The sequence below is a fragment of the Salvelinus fontinalis genome, chromosome 42 (assembly GCF_029448725.1).
Source record: "Salvelinus fontinalis isolate EN_2023a chromosome 42, ASM2944872v1, whole genome shotgun sequence".
In the NCBI taxonomy this organism is placed as follows: Eukaryota; Metazoa; Chordata; class Actinopteri; order Salmoniformes; family Salmonidae; genus Salvelinus; species Salvelinus fontinalis.
The window spans coordinates 19563022-19579279 of record NC_074706.1 but is presented as its reverse complement, the minus strand read 5'-3'; the positions used below and the strand labels follow the sequence as shown (position 1 = coordinate 19579279).

The 16258-nt window shown below is 40.6% G+C and overlaps 1 protein-coding gene across 1 annotated transcript in view; it reads left to right on the top strand.

Moving 5' to 3' along the window:
- Positions 1–3042: 3042 nt before the first annotated feature.
- Positions 3043–16258, top strand: part of LOC129841446 (oocyte zinc finger protein XlCOF7.2-like) — a 24385-nt gene continuing 11169 nt past the window's right edge. The window contains exons 1-4 of the mRNA XM_055909712.1: positions 3043–3563; positions 3962–4092; positions 4224–4388; positions 6569–6733. Coding sequence (XP_055765687.1) covers positions 3275–3563; positions 3962–4092; positions 4224–4388; positions 6569–6733 — 750 coding nt within the window. The 5' untranslated portion in view covers positions 3043–3274. The remainder of the gene's footprint in view (positions 3564–3961; positions 4093–4223; positions 4389–6568; positions 6734–16258) is intronic.

Below are 16258 nucleotides of genomic sequence, written 5' to 3'. Positions count from 1 at the left end.
CATGTGCCATGGAATGGGTACATCGAAAATCTCTTCCCAACTATTTTGCAATTTATATGGCACAGCTGTAAGTTTTTTGGTCCTTAAATGAAATTGGTATATGTTTTTATTTATCACACTTTTCTTTAACCATTTATGTTCTTTAATATAAGGCCGACATACAAGTTCCTTACTATTATCCCCTTCCACCTGCCTCTTCCATTTTTGTGGTAATGCTGCAATTAATTGGTTGTAATTTTGGGTAGAGCAGACATTTCCATATGTCTGTGTTAGCTGCATGTGTGACATTTCTCCACCAGTCCTATTTATGATATCATTCACAAAAATTATACCTTTTTTAAACATTTCTTCGATAAATACATTTTTTTTTATCAATTACTATATTTGAATTTAACCACAAGATTTGTTGTACTATTTGTTCCGTCCTTTCAGGTGGATTAAACTGAAATTGCAACCAACTTTCTAAGGCTTGTTTAAAAAATAAAGATATTTTGGAGATTATTTCCTTTTCAAGCAACCGAAAGTGAGCAGGTGTAATCTGAATAAAGGGAAAAAGGCCCTTCTTGAACATAGGATGAGACATTTGTACCAATCTACTAGAGAACCAGTTTGGATTTAAGTATAACTTTTGTATGACTGATGCCTTTAGTGAGAGGTCTAATGCTTTAATATTTAATAATTTCTGCCCTCCGAATTCATATTCGTTATATAAATAGGCCCTTTTAATTTTATCTGGCTTGCCATTCCAAATAAAATTGAATATTTTTTGTTCATATAATTTAAAAAGCAGGTCACTAGGTGTAGGCAAAACCATAAGCAAATAGGTAAACTGTGATATGATTAAAGAGTTAATCAGGGTGATTTTCCCACAAATAGACAGGTATTTTCCTTTCCATGGTAGCAAGATTTTATCTATTTTTGCTAACTTTCTATAAAAATTTATTGGAGTGAGATCATTTCTTTCTTTTGGGATTTGTATACCGAGTATGTCCACATCACCGTCAGACCATTTAATTGGTAAACTACATGGCAATGTAAAATGTGTATTTTTTAGTAATCCAATACGTAATATGGTACATTTATCATAATTTGGTTTTAATCCAGAGAGGATAGCAAATGTATCTAGATCCTCTAAGAGGCCGTGGAGAGATTCTAGTTGTGGTTTTAAAAGAAAACATGAATCATCAGCGTACAATGACACCTTAGTTTTTAGGCCCTGGATTTCTAATCCCTTAATATTAATGTTTGATCTAATTTTAACAGCTAACATTTCGATGGCAATAATAAATAGATATGCCGATAGTGGACAACCTTGTTTTACTCCTCTAGATAGTTTAAAACTTTCTGAGATGTAGCCATTATTTACTATTTTACACCTAGGGTTACTATACATAATTTTTACCCATTTTATAAGAGATTCCCCAAAATTGAAATATTCTAGGCATTTATATATAAACTCCAGTCGTACTTTATCAAAAGCCTTTTCAAAATCAGCTATGAAAACCAGGCCTGGTGTCCCCGATATTTCATAGTGTTCTATTGTTTCCAGTACTTGCCTTATATTATCTCCAATGTATCGTCCATGTAAAAAAACTGTCTGATTAGGATGAATAATATCTGACAAAACTTTTTTTATTCTATGCGCCAAGCATTTGGCTAGGATTTTTGCATCACAACACTGAAGTGTAAGAGGTCTCCAATTTTTTAAATGGACTGGATCTTTATATATACCACTTGGGTCCTGTTTCAGTAATAATGATATCACACCTTCTTGTTGCGTGTCTGATAATCTATCATTTATATAGGAGTGGTTAAAACAAGCTAATAATGGTCATTTGAGTATATCAAAACAAAAAATGTATACTTCCACTGGTATGCCATCCAGTCCTGAAGTTTTCCCATCCTTAAAGGCCCCAATTGCATCAAGTAGTTCCTCCTCTGTAATTAGGCCTTCACATGAGTCTTTCTGTACAGATGTTAATTTTACAGAAGCAGTGCGGCTTGGTTGGGTTGTGTTTCGGAGGACGCATGGCTTTCGACCTTCGTCTCTCCCGAGCCCGTACGGGAGTTGTAGCGATGAGACAAGATAGTAATTACTAACAATTGGATACCACGAAAAGGGGGTAAAAAAAAAAATTAAAAAGAAAAAAAAGAGGCGCGGTTTGGGGGGTTGTTTGTTTCGGAGGACGCATGCCTCGACCTTCGCCTCACGATCGCGTTGGGGAGTTGCAGCGATGAGACAAGATCGAGAGAAGGGGGTAAAAGACAACAAATGACCAACTTACATAAAATAATAAGTTGTATACAAATCCCTTTCATTTTAAACGTTAATCATTACAGGCAATACTATAACTACAATGTCAATTGCACAATTGGTTCTGTGTTAATTGGTTCTGTATCCTGATTGTCTATGGCGTCAGATGAGTGCCAAATCGAGATGGAGCACGCGAGCAAGAATATACATCACAGAACGAGCAGATTTGTATCGCATAAACTACTTTGAGCGTGCATAAGTTGGGCTGGAAATTAAATTTGACAGCTTGAAACATTGATATTGAACAAGTTGAAAATCATTGTTGAATGCAATAATTTAGTCCGAGAGAATTTTTTCCCCCTGAAGAAGTATTTATCAAATGGGAAAACTCAGATGTTTCTGCACTCACGAATACACCCGGCCTATGCATGAAAGTCTCATCTAACACACACATTTCCATTTTGCTCTCATTGTACATGTCACGGAGTGAATGTTTTACAGTTCTACATCGTGGGGCTCTGCTCCTAGTGGTTAGCCAAAGGTGCCAGGGTTCCGGTCTAGAAGTTCGGATATTGATTGAACGATCCGTACACGGATCGAAGAGCTTACTCTTTCACATTCCGAAAACCTTAAGGTGATATTTTATTTAATAACGTATTCCGTTTCCTTAGGGAGAATGGTTTAATTGGGTAGGGATGTGAACGAGACTTTAGACCTTCCCTGTCCACACTCCAGTTCAATTGGTTGCGGTAATGCATCACTAAAGTTGGTTGCCAACCGCCATTTAAAAACAACCGAAGAAGTGTAAACGGAAGTGAACAGTAACCAAGAACAATATCCACGGCAGCGTTGTTATTGTTATTTAGACATTTATCACCTTGGAACTTAAAATATTACTTATGTAACTGCACAGCATCACATACTTACCCCGGGCAGTGTTTAATTCGCGTTGGAGACAGGACTTGGTTGATAGATGTAATCAAGGTAACGCTAGCTAGCTGCTAACGTTAGCTAACAACAATGGCTAACTGTAGGCCTATGGTTTTTCACACTCAAATAGTCTCCATCATGGAGGTGTTAGCGAATGCAGCTGTGGCAGACATCTGTAAACTCGTAGACGACGACTATGCAGTGTTTCGTTTGGAAATAACTCAAAGTCAGAATGAAAGCAGGGCATTACGGAGGAAACTACAGCTACTTGAAATGAAGGTGACACGGGAGCGCGCAGAGAGAACAACGCGAGAGCGCGCACTCTCCAGTCGTCCCAGTAGTGTCAAGATCCTCGACCGATACAAAGGAATGGCAAGAGGTAGGCTACATTTAGCAGAAGGCCGAGGCTGCGGGGCCTGTCGTCCCGATCACATCTGCGCATGTGTGACGTTAGATGCGCTAACCACATATGGTTAACCAGAATTGAGTCTTGGTCAGTTGTGGAATTGTATGCAATAATTCCCCAGGTTACTTAGCTAACTTGTAGAAAGACACTATCATATTCTATCCAGATTCTTGATTTACTGGAATTTCCTATTATTTACTTATTGAAAAAAATGAGACATGGAACTTAATACATTGATCAATACATAGTAAATCAAGAAGTGTTACCTCACATCCTTGCCAATTGTAGACAGTGTCAATAGTGTACAATATACCGTTGAGCATTGACAGTGCCTAACCTAACCACCTCTTTTCCCCCAATCACTCTCTCAGGTGAAGGACATCTCACTGGAGGCCACAGGAGCTCTGTGAAACCAGCGGGTCACAATACATTGAGAGATGACCAACCAATCACTGTTGATGAGGGTAGTGGAACCTCAACCCAGCATGTTATTGTGATAGAGGTTAGTGTAATAGTATTACATAAAAATTACAGTACATCAAATGTGGCCCGTTTATTTCAGAAAGGCTTCCCTCAGCTATTCATTTGCTCACATCCCAACAACATTAATAACCACTCCTTTTCTTGTGTCAGTCTGCAGATGAAAATGCAGCAGGTCCTGGGGTCAAGCTGGAGAGGACTGAACGAGAGAAGGACCCACGGCACCAGACTGGAGCAGCGGCTGGCGTGTCGCCCTCTGTAGCCAGTGAGGAACTCGCCGCTGCGCCAAAGGCCAGGACCCGACGCAGGATCACGGAGGTCAGTGGAACGCTGAACGCCGTCCTCAAGTCAGAGACAGACACCAAGACTTTAACTGTAACACAAAGGCTCTTACACGCAGGATCTGACCACAGATCAGACCCAGAGAGACTGGGCTGTCCTCCTGTTCCCGGCTCAGAAAACTTTCTGGAATTTCACCAGAGCCAGGGGACAGTTAATTCCAGTGGAGATGGTGATGGTGACACGTTAGACACTGGCGGTGATCCATCTTGTTCTTACGCTACAGTGATGGACCCTGGCAACATGCTCTTGGGTTTAGAGACACAGACTGATCTGTCTAGACGGGACTGGAACCGGTACAGTAGTAGTGTATACTCTGAAGGGTGCCTAGATAAGAAAGGGGATGTTATAGTGGTAGATGAGGTGACTGTGAAAGTGGAGGGCGATGCTCCTCCCACATGGAATGCAGATAGTCACTTAGAAGATGGACACTCACAGAACAGAGATTTCTTTGATTACAGGGGAAGCTTAGAGACAAATCTAAATGTCGCGACCCACTCTCCTTTACACTCGTTCAGGGATCATGATGCCGTATTCACGTCGAAGGCATTTTCCGATTCACATGGCAGCGTTCTTTTCGATCAGGCATTGAACTCAAATGACAGGGCTATAGCCCAGACTCAGGGAGGGGGGGCCACATCTGGCAATAGTAAAGAGAAACGGTTCCTCTGCATGTTCTGTAACAAAGGTTTTAGCTGCCCCCAGAAGGTGGAGATCCACCAGAGGGTCCACACTGGAGAGAAACCCTTCAGCTGTACCCAGTGTCATATGTGCTTTGCCGAGGCTGGCAACCTGAAGAGGCACCAGAGGGTCCACACAGGGGTGAAACCCTTCAGCTGTACCCAGTGTCAAATGCGCTTCGCTCAGGCTGGTGACCTTAAGAGGCACCAGAGGGTTCACACAGGGGAGAAACCCTTCAGTTGCCCCCACTGTGAGAAGAGGTTTTCCCGCCAGCACCAGCTGAAGATGCACCTGAAGGTTCACACGGAAGAGAGGCCATTCGCCTGTACACACTGCAGGAAGAGGTTCTCAGAGAGGAGCTACCTCAGGATACACCAGCAGAAAAACCATTCCACTCAATAACATAGAAAGTAACCATTCCACTCGATAGCTTCTGACATTTAGATCAAACTCTTCATTAAAGACAGATTCATTTTCATTGTTGTCAGCATAAAGATAACTAGAGTAATAGATTTCAGTGTTGAATATTTCTGGGTAGAATATTGCTTCCAGACATTGTGTGTTATATATATGGCATATTTCATCCTAAAAAGTCTGTTAGATGTTGTGTTTGTACTGTGTAGCCTATATAATGTTCACAAATGCCTGTTTCAATACTTCTATTCAACTACTTAATGTTTTTCCTAAGACACTTGTAATGAGAAAATGAATGCAGTTAATCTAGTTCATGCAGATTTTTGTTGTGTGTATGTGTGGTTTTCATATGGTGTATTTAAAGCTTGTTTATGTTTAATAAACACAAAATTGGACTTTTCATTCTAAGATTTTCATTGAGACTCCCTTCATCACATCTTCTCACCCTATTCTGCATACACACTACAGCGCTTCATAGCCAAGTTAGTCACTAGTTAACAAAGTCATTATTATGACTAAATCCTGCCTATTTCTAAAATGTATCTTCTTAAAATTAGATTTTAAACCTAAACTTAACTACACTGATATACATTATGCCTAACCCTAATCTTAAAATAAAACCAAAAAGCACATTTTTGTTTTCAATAATGTTTACGATATAGCCAATTCTTATTGTGTGGCTGTGTTAATTAGGGACAACCAATACCTAACAAACACCTACTATACACATTAAAAGAGTTTAGTCAGGTTTGTCTGATGATGCCTTTTGACTAATCATAGCTTATCATATTTAACCTCATATTTCAAATCAAATCAAACTTTATTTGTCACATGCACCAAATACAACAGTTGTAGACTTTACTGTGAAATGCTTACTTACAAGCCCTTAACCAACAGTGCAGTTCAAGAAGATTGGTTTAAAAACAAGGAAGTCATTCTACAGTATAGGACTCAAACAACGTTGGGATGGGTAAACACTCCATGTTGAATGTGTGTTTATTATCTGTGTGTACGTACCTGAGGGAGTGTATGTCTGTGTAATCTGTATCACCTGTCTCTTCCAGGAGGAGGAGAGTCCAGAGGTGCTGCTGGTGAAGGAGGAGGGGTGTGAGGAGGGTCTGGGGAACCCTGAGGGGCCCATGGTCATGGAGGACAACCAGACTACACCACCTCCTGAACCCACAGAGGAACCAGCTGAGCAGCATAGGACCACACACAGTCTCACTGAGGTGAGTCCACTGTGAACTACTGCCCAAATGGTATTAGGTAAGGGCTCCTATCCACAATACCTCTTAGAGTAGGAGTGCTGATCTAAGATCAGTTGTGCCTTTTAGATCATAATTAATATGAATATATAGACAGGTGGGGACCTGGGCCCAGATTCACAAAACACTTAAGCAAAAACTTAAGAACTATCTTAATAAGAAAAAATAATTAAAGTTCATAAGATAGTAAGTGCAATTCCTCAACAATATCTTAGAATTCACGATGTTCTGATGAGCTTCTCAAATATCTTCTTAGGAATCCTCTTAAGATGGTTGTTGCTAGGCAACCGTTTGTGGCAATCATGTTAGCATATTTTGTACTGAGATCACCAAAACATGTTCTTGGGTTTAAAAATTCAATACTGAAACATTCCGATGAAGTTTGTGAGTGAATGAAACATGTTCAATCGCTTTCATTAGCTTTTTCTCTCACTGCCCTGAGTTTAAGACAAGGGTTTAGCTATCTTGGAATTAATAACGTTTCCAATAAGTTTATTTTCAAGAATCTAATTTCTTCTTAGGAGAAACATAAGAAATAGCACAAAAACATTTCCAATAACCTTTTTGAGGAATATAAACTTTTCTTAACTTTCTTCTTAAGTCTATAGTTAAGGAAAAAATGGCAGGTAACTTAAGGATCCGCCCCTTTTTTCTTTTGTTTTTTCACCTAAAATGACATACCCAAATCTAACTGCCTATAGCTCAGGACCTGAAGCCAGGATATGCATATTCTTGATACCATTTGAAAGGAAACACTTTGAAGTTTGTGGAAATGTTAAATTAATGTAGGAGAATATAACACATTAGATCTGGTAAAAGATAATAGAAAGGGAAAAAATGCTTTTTTGTATTTTATTTGTACCGTCATCTTTGAAATGCAAGAGAAAGGACATCATGTATTATTCCAGCCCAGGCACAATTTAGATTTTGGCCAAAATGTTGTATCAAGACTGCCCAAATGTGCCTAATTGGTTTATTAATACATTTTAAAGTTCATAACTGTGCACTCTCCTCAAACAGTAATATGGTATTCTTTCACTGTAATAGCTACTGTAAATTGGGCAGTGCAGTTAGATTAACAAGAATTTAAGCTTTCTGCCAATATCAGATATGTCTATGTCCTGGGAAATGTTCTTTTTACTTACAACCTCATGCTAATCACATTAGCCTACGTTAGCTCAAATGTCCCACGTGGAACCCACCGATCCTGTAGAGGTTTTAAGAATACATTTCTTCTTAAGAAGGTTTTGTGAATCTGGGCCCTGATCCTCGATCAGCATTTCTACTCAGAGAAAAGCCTCTCTTTTTTAAATTATTATTTCTTTACAACACACCACACTCTACCAACAGCAAAACACACCACATTTCAACACATTACATTGTTCTCTCTCATCCTGGTCTAAATCAGTTTTTGAATACTATAAAGCACAAGATAAAGTCTTGGTATGTTGAGCTCAACAGTCGGTTTATTTTCCAACATGTTATATTGGGCAATGCAAAAGTGCTTATTGTGAATATTTATGGGCTCCTGAGTGGCGCAGCAGTCTAAGACATTGCCTCTCAGTGCTAGAGGCATCACTACAGTATCCTGGTTCGATCCTGGACTGTATCACAACGGGCCGTGATTGGGAGTCCCATAGGGCGGCACACAATTGGTCCGGGGTAGGCCATCATTGTAAATAAGAATTTGTTTTTAACTGACTTGCCTAGTTAAATAAATGTAAATAAAATAAATAAATAAATAACGAGGATATGTCTTTGCTTTTTTTCCTGATATTCAGTGTCGACTATACAATTTCCCAGAAATACTATGTATTATAGGAGGGGATTTTAATCAAATATGGAATGTGGAGGACAGATCAAGTAAGAAAGCCTTTCCAGCTACAAAATCTATAACATTACTATTGGATATGATCAATAACAATGGGCTTGTAGACATCTGGCAAATAATTAATCCAGTAGACAGTATACATTTTACTCTCCAGTCCACAAGGTCTACTCCAGACTAGACTAGTTTTTTCGGTCCAACTTACAATCAGTGACAATAGATAACATTATTATCTGATCACAGTCAGGTAAAGTTGGTTGTAGAAATAGAGGTAAGCATAGAACTGTTGCGGTATTACCGTCACACCGGCAGTCACGAGTCACGAAAGCAGTCAAATTCCATGTGACCTTTTAGTCACGGTAATCCAAGCTCTGATACTGCTGATGGTCATTAGTAGCCTACCAAACTTGCTAACTGCCTGGTACTCAGCACTCTATTGTCCCTCGAATCACACTGAAATCAATGCAAATGTATTCGAAAATCTAATCAAACACTTCATGAGAGCCCATGAGCTCATGTTGTGCAACATTTCAAAAGGCTATGCAATTGCGTGAGAAAACAGAGTGAGTGCCTCTACTGAAAATAGGAGGATCAGTTTTATATACGCTAGGCCTACTATATCTATTTCTCAACTTTCCTAATATTAAGCACATTGCTTATATTTACAACAGGAGTATAGCCTACCTGGCTGACATGAAAATAAACCACGGGGAAAAGCGTCCTCCGTTCGCTATTTAAGTGCATAGATGACATTTATTTTTCCCCGCTGACCCTGTTTTGATACAGGTGCATGATAATGGTCCATTCTAAATCAAAACAAATTTCACACATATATTATTTAGTATATGTAAAGACAAGATTAAATCAAGAATAGTCTGATGGGTGACAATATTAGCCTATCACTTGTGAATGAAGCCTTAGCATAAGAAACAATGCATTTTTTAGAAACCTTTTCAAATCATAGTCACACAACTCATGTAGCCTAGCCCATAGGCCTACATGTTTTAATAAGGTTTGTATCACAACTAAAAAGAGGCCAAATAACTACTTAAAATTAAGCACATTAATCCACTTTACAAGGGGTGTGGAGCCTAACTGGCATATATAAGCAGCGCCTGAGTTTCAAGTTTGTGGAAGATCATTTTCACCATAAAAATGCACCCTTATAATAACAGTATTACGTGCATAATTGCATTTGCGGTGTTTTCCGCTAATGGAACATTCACGCTTATAGCCTACTACCATGTGCGCATTGCAGCGCTTATAATGTGAAGAAATAGCCTAATAGTTTATTAACTTTTTAAGCTAAACGTTCTGATCTGTTGCGTCAGTGACATTGTGTAAAAAAGTTTTTGTTGATGTTAGTGGTTGTATTAATTTGAGATCTATCGAATCCCACAACTGTCCCAGACTATGTTTGGAATATTTATTTCTTGCACAGAATATAATAGGCCAACTTTTGTACTATGGAGGATAGTAGATTGACTAGTGCTTTTGCTGTTCGTTAGGCCTACTCATATTGTTGGCTGACAAAAAGTAAATGTGGACAGTTCTTCCAATATTTCAGGAAACTAGGCGTATGTTGTGAGTCACTACTTCACAGGAGAGCCGTTTGAATGTAAACTTTTTTTAAATCAAAATGCGTTTTTTGGCAGAAATGCCTTCTCTAACGTGAACTTTCATGTGCCTTAATAACAAATTATGCCGTCTGTAAATACAAATAAAATGGTTAAATTACGAGCCTAATTGGTTTAGCCAGCAACCTTCCCGGTAGCCATGATTGGCTAAGATAATGAGTGGGCTGGACATGCAGAGAGATGAGTTTGGATTGGTCTGCCATACAGCATGCTTCTGTGTATTTGAGCTGGTCAGTATGTCTAGGTAATCATGTCTAACGTTGCTTTTTTTTAAAAAATGTATCCTGTAGTAAAACTGCATAAGCATAATGTCAAGTTAAAGTGTACTGTTAGCTAGCTAACAGTAGCTGGCTGGCTTGCTAGCTAATGTTATGTGTATGCTCTCCACTTTCTGGAGACCGAATTTTGAAATCAGTGAAATTTCATTATGATAGCTAAGGAGATGGAGAAAACACCTGTCTCCGGATTACATCTTCACACTAAGGGCAACCATGGCATCCGACAGGAGACGCGTCCAATCATGATGTATACGAGTAAAATAGTCTAGCTAGCTACATTTTCAGATATTACACATTTCTAATTTTGACAGAAAGTGGTTTCATTTCAAGTTAAAGTGTACTGTTAGCAAGCTAACGTTATGTGTATGATCTTATTCTTCGTATCTCAGACACATTTGCTTGACTAGTTATAGCCTAATGTTAGCTAGCTAACATTGAACCTGGTTGGTTAGCTACCTGCAGATTCATGCAGGTAGCTAACCAACCAGGTTCATGAGTTGGGATTCTGAGTTGGGATTGTGGTTCATTGTTTAGCTAGCTAGCTACATGTCTTAACAAAAGACTCGACTATGCAAGTATCCATTTCAATAGTGTCACTGCAGCAACTGTTGATAGACGTACTAGCTACGGCTACTGTTATTTTTCACTGTCTTTTTACTGTTGTTTTTATTTCTTTACTTACCTATTATTCACCTAATACCTTTTTAAAAAATTGCGCTGTTGGTTAGAGCCTGTAAGTAAGCATTTCACTAAGGTCTACACCTGTTGTATTCGGCGCACGTGACAAGTAGACTTTGATTTGATTTGATTAGCTGGTAAATTCGCTCTGGCTATCTACTCCAACTTCAGACCACGGGTAAGAAAGTCTAGCTAGCTACATTTTCAGATATGACACGTTTCTAATTTTGACATAGTCTTTTCAATTCAAGTTACAGTGTACTGTTAGCTAGCTAACGTTAGCTGGCTTGCTAACAAACATTACGTGTATGATCTTATAATTCGTATCTCAGAGCCACTAGTTATAGCCTAAAGTTATTCAGCTAAAATTTAACCTGGTGAGTTAGGTACCTGCAGATTCATGCAGGGTAGTAACATCATGAGTTGGGATTATGGGTCATTGTTTAGCTAGCTAGCTACATGTCTTAACAAAAGACAATCGTCTTAGTGTGCCAGAGTGCAGAATTCCGGATGAATTTACGAACGCTCAACACCCATGAATATGGCCGGTGTCAGTAAACGTCGGCAAAAAAACGTAATTAAATTATTGCCAGCAGCACAGTTACAGTCACCAACGCTTTGGATAACATGAAACAGCCTAACCAACTCTGCTAGGGCGAGTAAAATGGTCAGAGTGGGGTGTTCTCTCATTATGCGTCTGGAAGTAGCTAGCAAGCTAGCCAATGTTAGCCAGTTAGCTTGGGTGCTTGACTGCCGTTGTGAGGCCAGAACGTTCAGATCAACCCTACTCATCGGCCAGAGTGTCCAGTGTGAGCGCTGACTTTACGTCAGTCAATCTGACAGCACAGTTGCAGTCACCAACACTCTGGATAACATAAAAGCCTAACCAGCTCTGCTAGGGCGAGTAATTTTCAGTGAGCTGTTCTCTCTCACTTATATGTCTGGAAGTAGCTCGCTAGTTAGTACAGAACGCTCGGATCAACCCTTAAAGCTTAAGAGGGTGTGAACAATGCTGAATGGGTATCGACAAAGAAGGGCTCTCCAACAGTAGTACCAAAACATTCAAAGGCCATTTTCTCAAAAGTGAGTTTACAAGTTTATCAACTTTCAAAGCAAAATTACTTTCCCATTGTTCCTCAGCGGTAGTGTATGATATACCATTTTGTAGCGCTGAGTCTCTACTTTTATCCAATGTAAAAAAACACAATTGAAAATGTTGCTACATAAGACCTACAGTATATCACAAAAGTGAGTACACCCCTCACATTTTTGTAAATATTTGAGTATATCTTTTCATGTGACAACACTGAAGAAATGACACTTTGCTACAATGTAAAGTAGTGAGTGTACAGCTTGTATAACAGTGTACATTTGCTGTCCCCTCAAAATAACTCAACATACAGCCATTGATGTCTAAACCGCTGGCAACAAAAGTGAGTACACCCCTAAGTGAAAATGTCCAAATTGGGCCCAATTAGCCATTTTCCCTCCCCGGTGTCATGTGACTCGTTAGTGTTACAAGGTCTCAGGTGTGAATGGGGAGCAGGTGTGTTAAATTTGGTTTCATCGCTCTCACACTCCCTCATACTGACTGGTCACTGGAAGTTCAACATGGCACCTCATGGCAAAGAACTCTCTGAGGATCTGAAAAAAATAATTGTTGCTCTACATAAAGATGGCCTGGGCTATAAGAAGATTGCCAAGACCCTGAAACTGAGCTGCAGCACGGTGGCCAAGACCATACAGCGGTTTAACTGGACAGGTTCCACTCAGAACAGGCCTCGCCATGGTCGACCAAAGAAGTTGCGTGTGTAACAGTATAACTTTAAACCGTCCCCTCGCCCCGACCCGGGCGCGAACCAGGGACCCTCTGCACACATCGACAACGGTCGCCCACGAAGCAGCGTTACCCATCGCTCCACAAAAGCCACGGCCCTTGCAAAGCAAGGGGCAACACTACTCAAGTCTCAGAGCAAGTGACGTAACTGATTGAAATGCTACTAGTGCGCACCCGCTAACTAGCTAGCCATTTCACATCCGTTACACTCACCCCCCTTTCAACCTCCTCCTTTTCCGCAGCAACCAGTGATCCGGGTCAACAGCATCAATGTAACAATATAACTTTAAACCGTCCCCTCGCCCCGACACGGGCGCGAACCAGGGACCCTCTGCACACATCAACAACGGTTGCCCACGAAGCACGGTCGTTACCCATCGCTCCACAAAGGCCGAGGCCCTTGCAAAGCAAGGGGCAACACTACTCAAGTCTCAGAGCAAGTGACGTAACTGATTGAAATGCTACTAGCACGCACCCGCTAACTAGCTAGCCATTTCACATCCGTTACACGTGCACGTGCTCAGCGTCATATCCAGAGGTTGTCTTTGTGAAAGAGACGTATGAGTGCTGCCAGCATTGCTGCAGAGGTTGAAGGGGTGGGGGGTCAGCCTGTCAGTGCTCAGACCATACGCCGTACACTGCATCAAATTGGTCTGCATGGCTGTCGTCCCAGAAGGAAGCCTCTTCTAAAGATGATGCACAAGAAATCCCGCAAACAGTTTGCTGAAGACAAGCAGACTAAGGACATGGATTACTGGAACCATGTCCTGTGGTCTGATGAGACCAAGATAAACTTATTTGGTTCAGATGGTGTCAAGCGTGTGTGGCGGCAACCAGGTGAGGAGTACAAAGACAAGTGTGTCTTGCCTACAGTCAAGCATGGTGGTGGGAGTGTCATGGTCTGGGGCTGCATGAGTGCTGCCGGCACTGGGGAACTACAGTTCATTGAGGGAACCAGGAATGCCAACATGTACTGTGACATACTGAAGCAGAGCATGATCCCCTCCCTTCGGAGACTGGGCCGCAGGGCAGTATTCCAACATGATAACGACCCCAAACACACCTCCAAGACGACCACTGCCTTGCTAAAGAAGCTGAGGGTAAAGGTGATGGACTGGCCAAGCATGTCTCCAGACCTAAACCCCATTGAGCATCTGTGGGGCATCCTCAAACGGAAGGTGGAGGAGTGCAAGGTCTCTAACATCCACCAGCTCCGTGATGTTGTCATGGGGGAGTGGAAGAGGACTCCAGTGGCAACCTGTGAAGCTCTGGTGAACTCCATGCCCAAGAGGGTTAAGGCAGTGCTGGAAAATGATGGTGGCCACACAAAATATTGACACTTTGGGCCCAATTTGGACATTTTCACTTAGGGGTGTACTCACTTTTGTTGCCAGCGGTTTAGACATTAATGGCTGTGTGTTGAGTTATTTTGAGGGGACAGCAAATGTACACTGTTATACAAGCTGTACACTCACTACTTTACATTGTAGCAAAGTGTCATTTCTTCAGTGTTGTCACATGAAAAGATATACTCAAATATTTACAAAAATGTGAGAGGTGTACTCACATTTGTGATATACTATATTTGAGCCGGTTGGTCACATATCTTCAATATGCACCTCGGAATTGGATAAGGACGCGCGCAGTTGCGTCCCTGATGAGTCTGTCTTCACTTGTAGCCTGTGAGAAAGACCTGATCACGTGATGGAGCGCGCAGCACTCAGGGAGAAGCGCACAACGGCCACTGGCCACACAAAGGGGATGCCGCTGTGAAATTCCAGGTGTAACGGATGTGAAATGGCTAGCTAGTTAGTTAGCGGTGGTGCGCGCTAATAGCCTTTCAATTGGTTACGTCACTTGCTCTGAGACCTTGAAGTAGGGTTTCCCCTTGCTCTGCAAGGGCCGCGGCTTTTGTGGAGCGATGGGTAACGACGCTTCGTGGGTGACTGTTGTTGATGTGTGCAGAGGGTCCCTGGTTCGCGCCCGTGTCGGGGCGAGGGGACGGTCTAAAGTTATACTGTTACACAGGCATTATCAAGTGCTTGTCAAATTATGAATGAGTGACTGTTGTAGTGTGTACAGCCAGCACAAAAAAACTAAGCAGAGCTCATGCCTTTCAAGCAACTTTTTTCAAATGATCATTTGTCGCATCATGGAGCTTTACAATGTATTAAAAATCTAAACATGTAGCCCAACGTTTGTAGAACAACTAAAGTTACATTAATAACATTAAATTAAGCATATAGGAATAACTATTTTTGTTAACCTCTCAACACAGAATAGCCGCATGTGCACACTCTCACAAATCGTTTGTGGAGAAAATATCCTTTTTATTTTATTCATCTTTGTTCAGTTGTATTCTTCATACGATAAAATAATGCCACGGAATTCTAAGAAAATCTAGTCTGGTAAATGAACTAGTGTAGCCCACAGCCATTTGGCATACTGTAGCCAGATCAGGACCTAACATAAGGACAATTCAGAGTAAGCTTTCCTGTTCTTCTGAAATAGACTACATTTTCTTTATATTATGCTTCTTTAGACCTGTCTAAAATAAATAATGGATTTATTGTGAAGGTGTAGGCTATATTACATGGATTTATTAGACTTTTAAAAATGTAGATGTTCCAAAGGTCTGCATCAGTGGCTTGTAGGCTATGTGTGAAAGCCAGGAGATGCTAAATATGTTGGTTAATTAACTGTCAATTACCGTGAGACCGACAGTTATTTGGTTGACAATCACCGGCTGAGGACTGTCACAGCCCTAGTTAAGCCTACCCAAAAAGTACAAATGGTGATTTAACCCTTCACTATTGTCAACATGATTTTGTACCTTTTATTTGTAGAGCAAAAAGTCAACTGTGATTTTATTTTTGTTTGGGAAGCCTTGAAGGTTGTTTTGAGGGGTAACATTTTAGAGCTACCGAAATCAAAGGCACCAGGAAGTGATGGTTATACCTCAGAATTTTAGAAGCAGTTTGTAACTATACCTTCACCAATAGTGCTTAGACTGTATAACCATTTTTGGGATCGTGGTACAGTGAATAGAACTACTGCAGTTATCACGCTCATTCCTAAAGGGGGGAAAGACCTGTGTCAATGCTCTAACTATAGACCAATCGCTTTACTGAATGTTGATTCCAAGATACTTTCTAAACTATTAGCAAACAGACTTTGGAAAGATATTCACTCTTTGATTTCAACTGACCAGGTTGGTTTCATTTGAAAAAG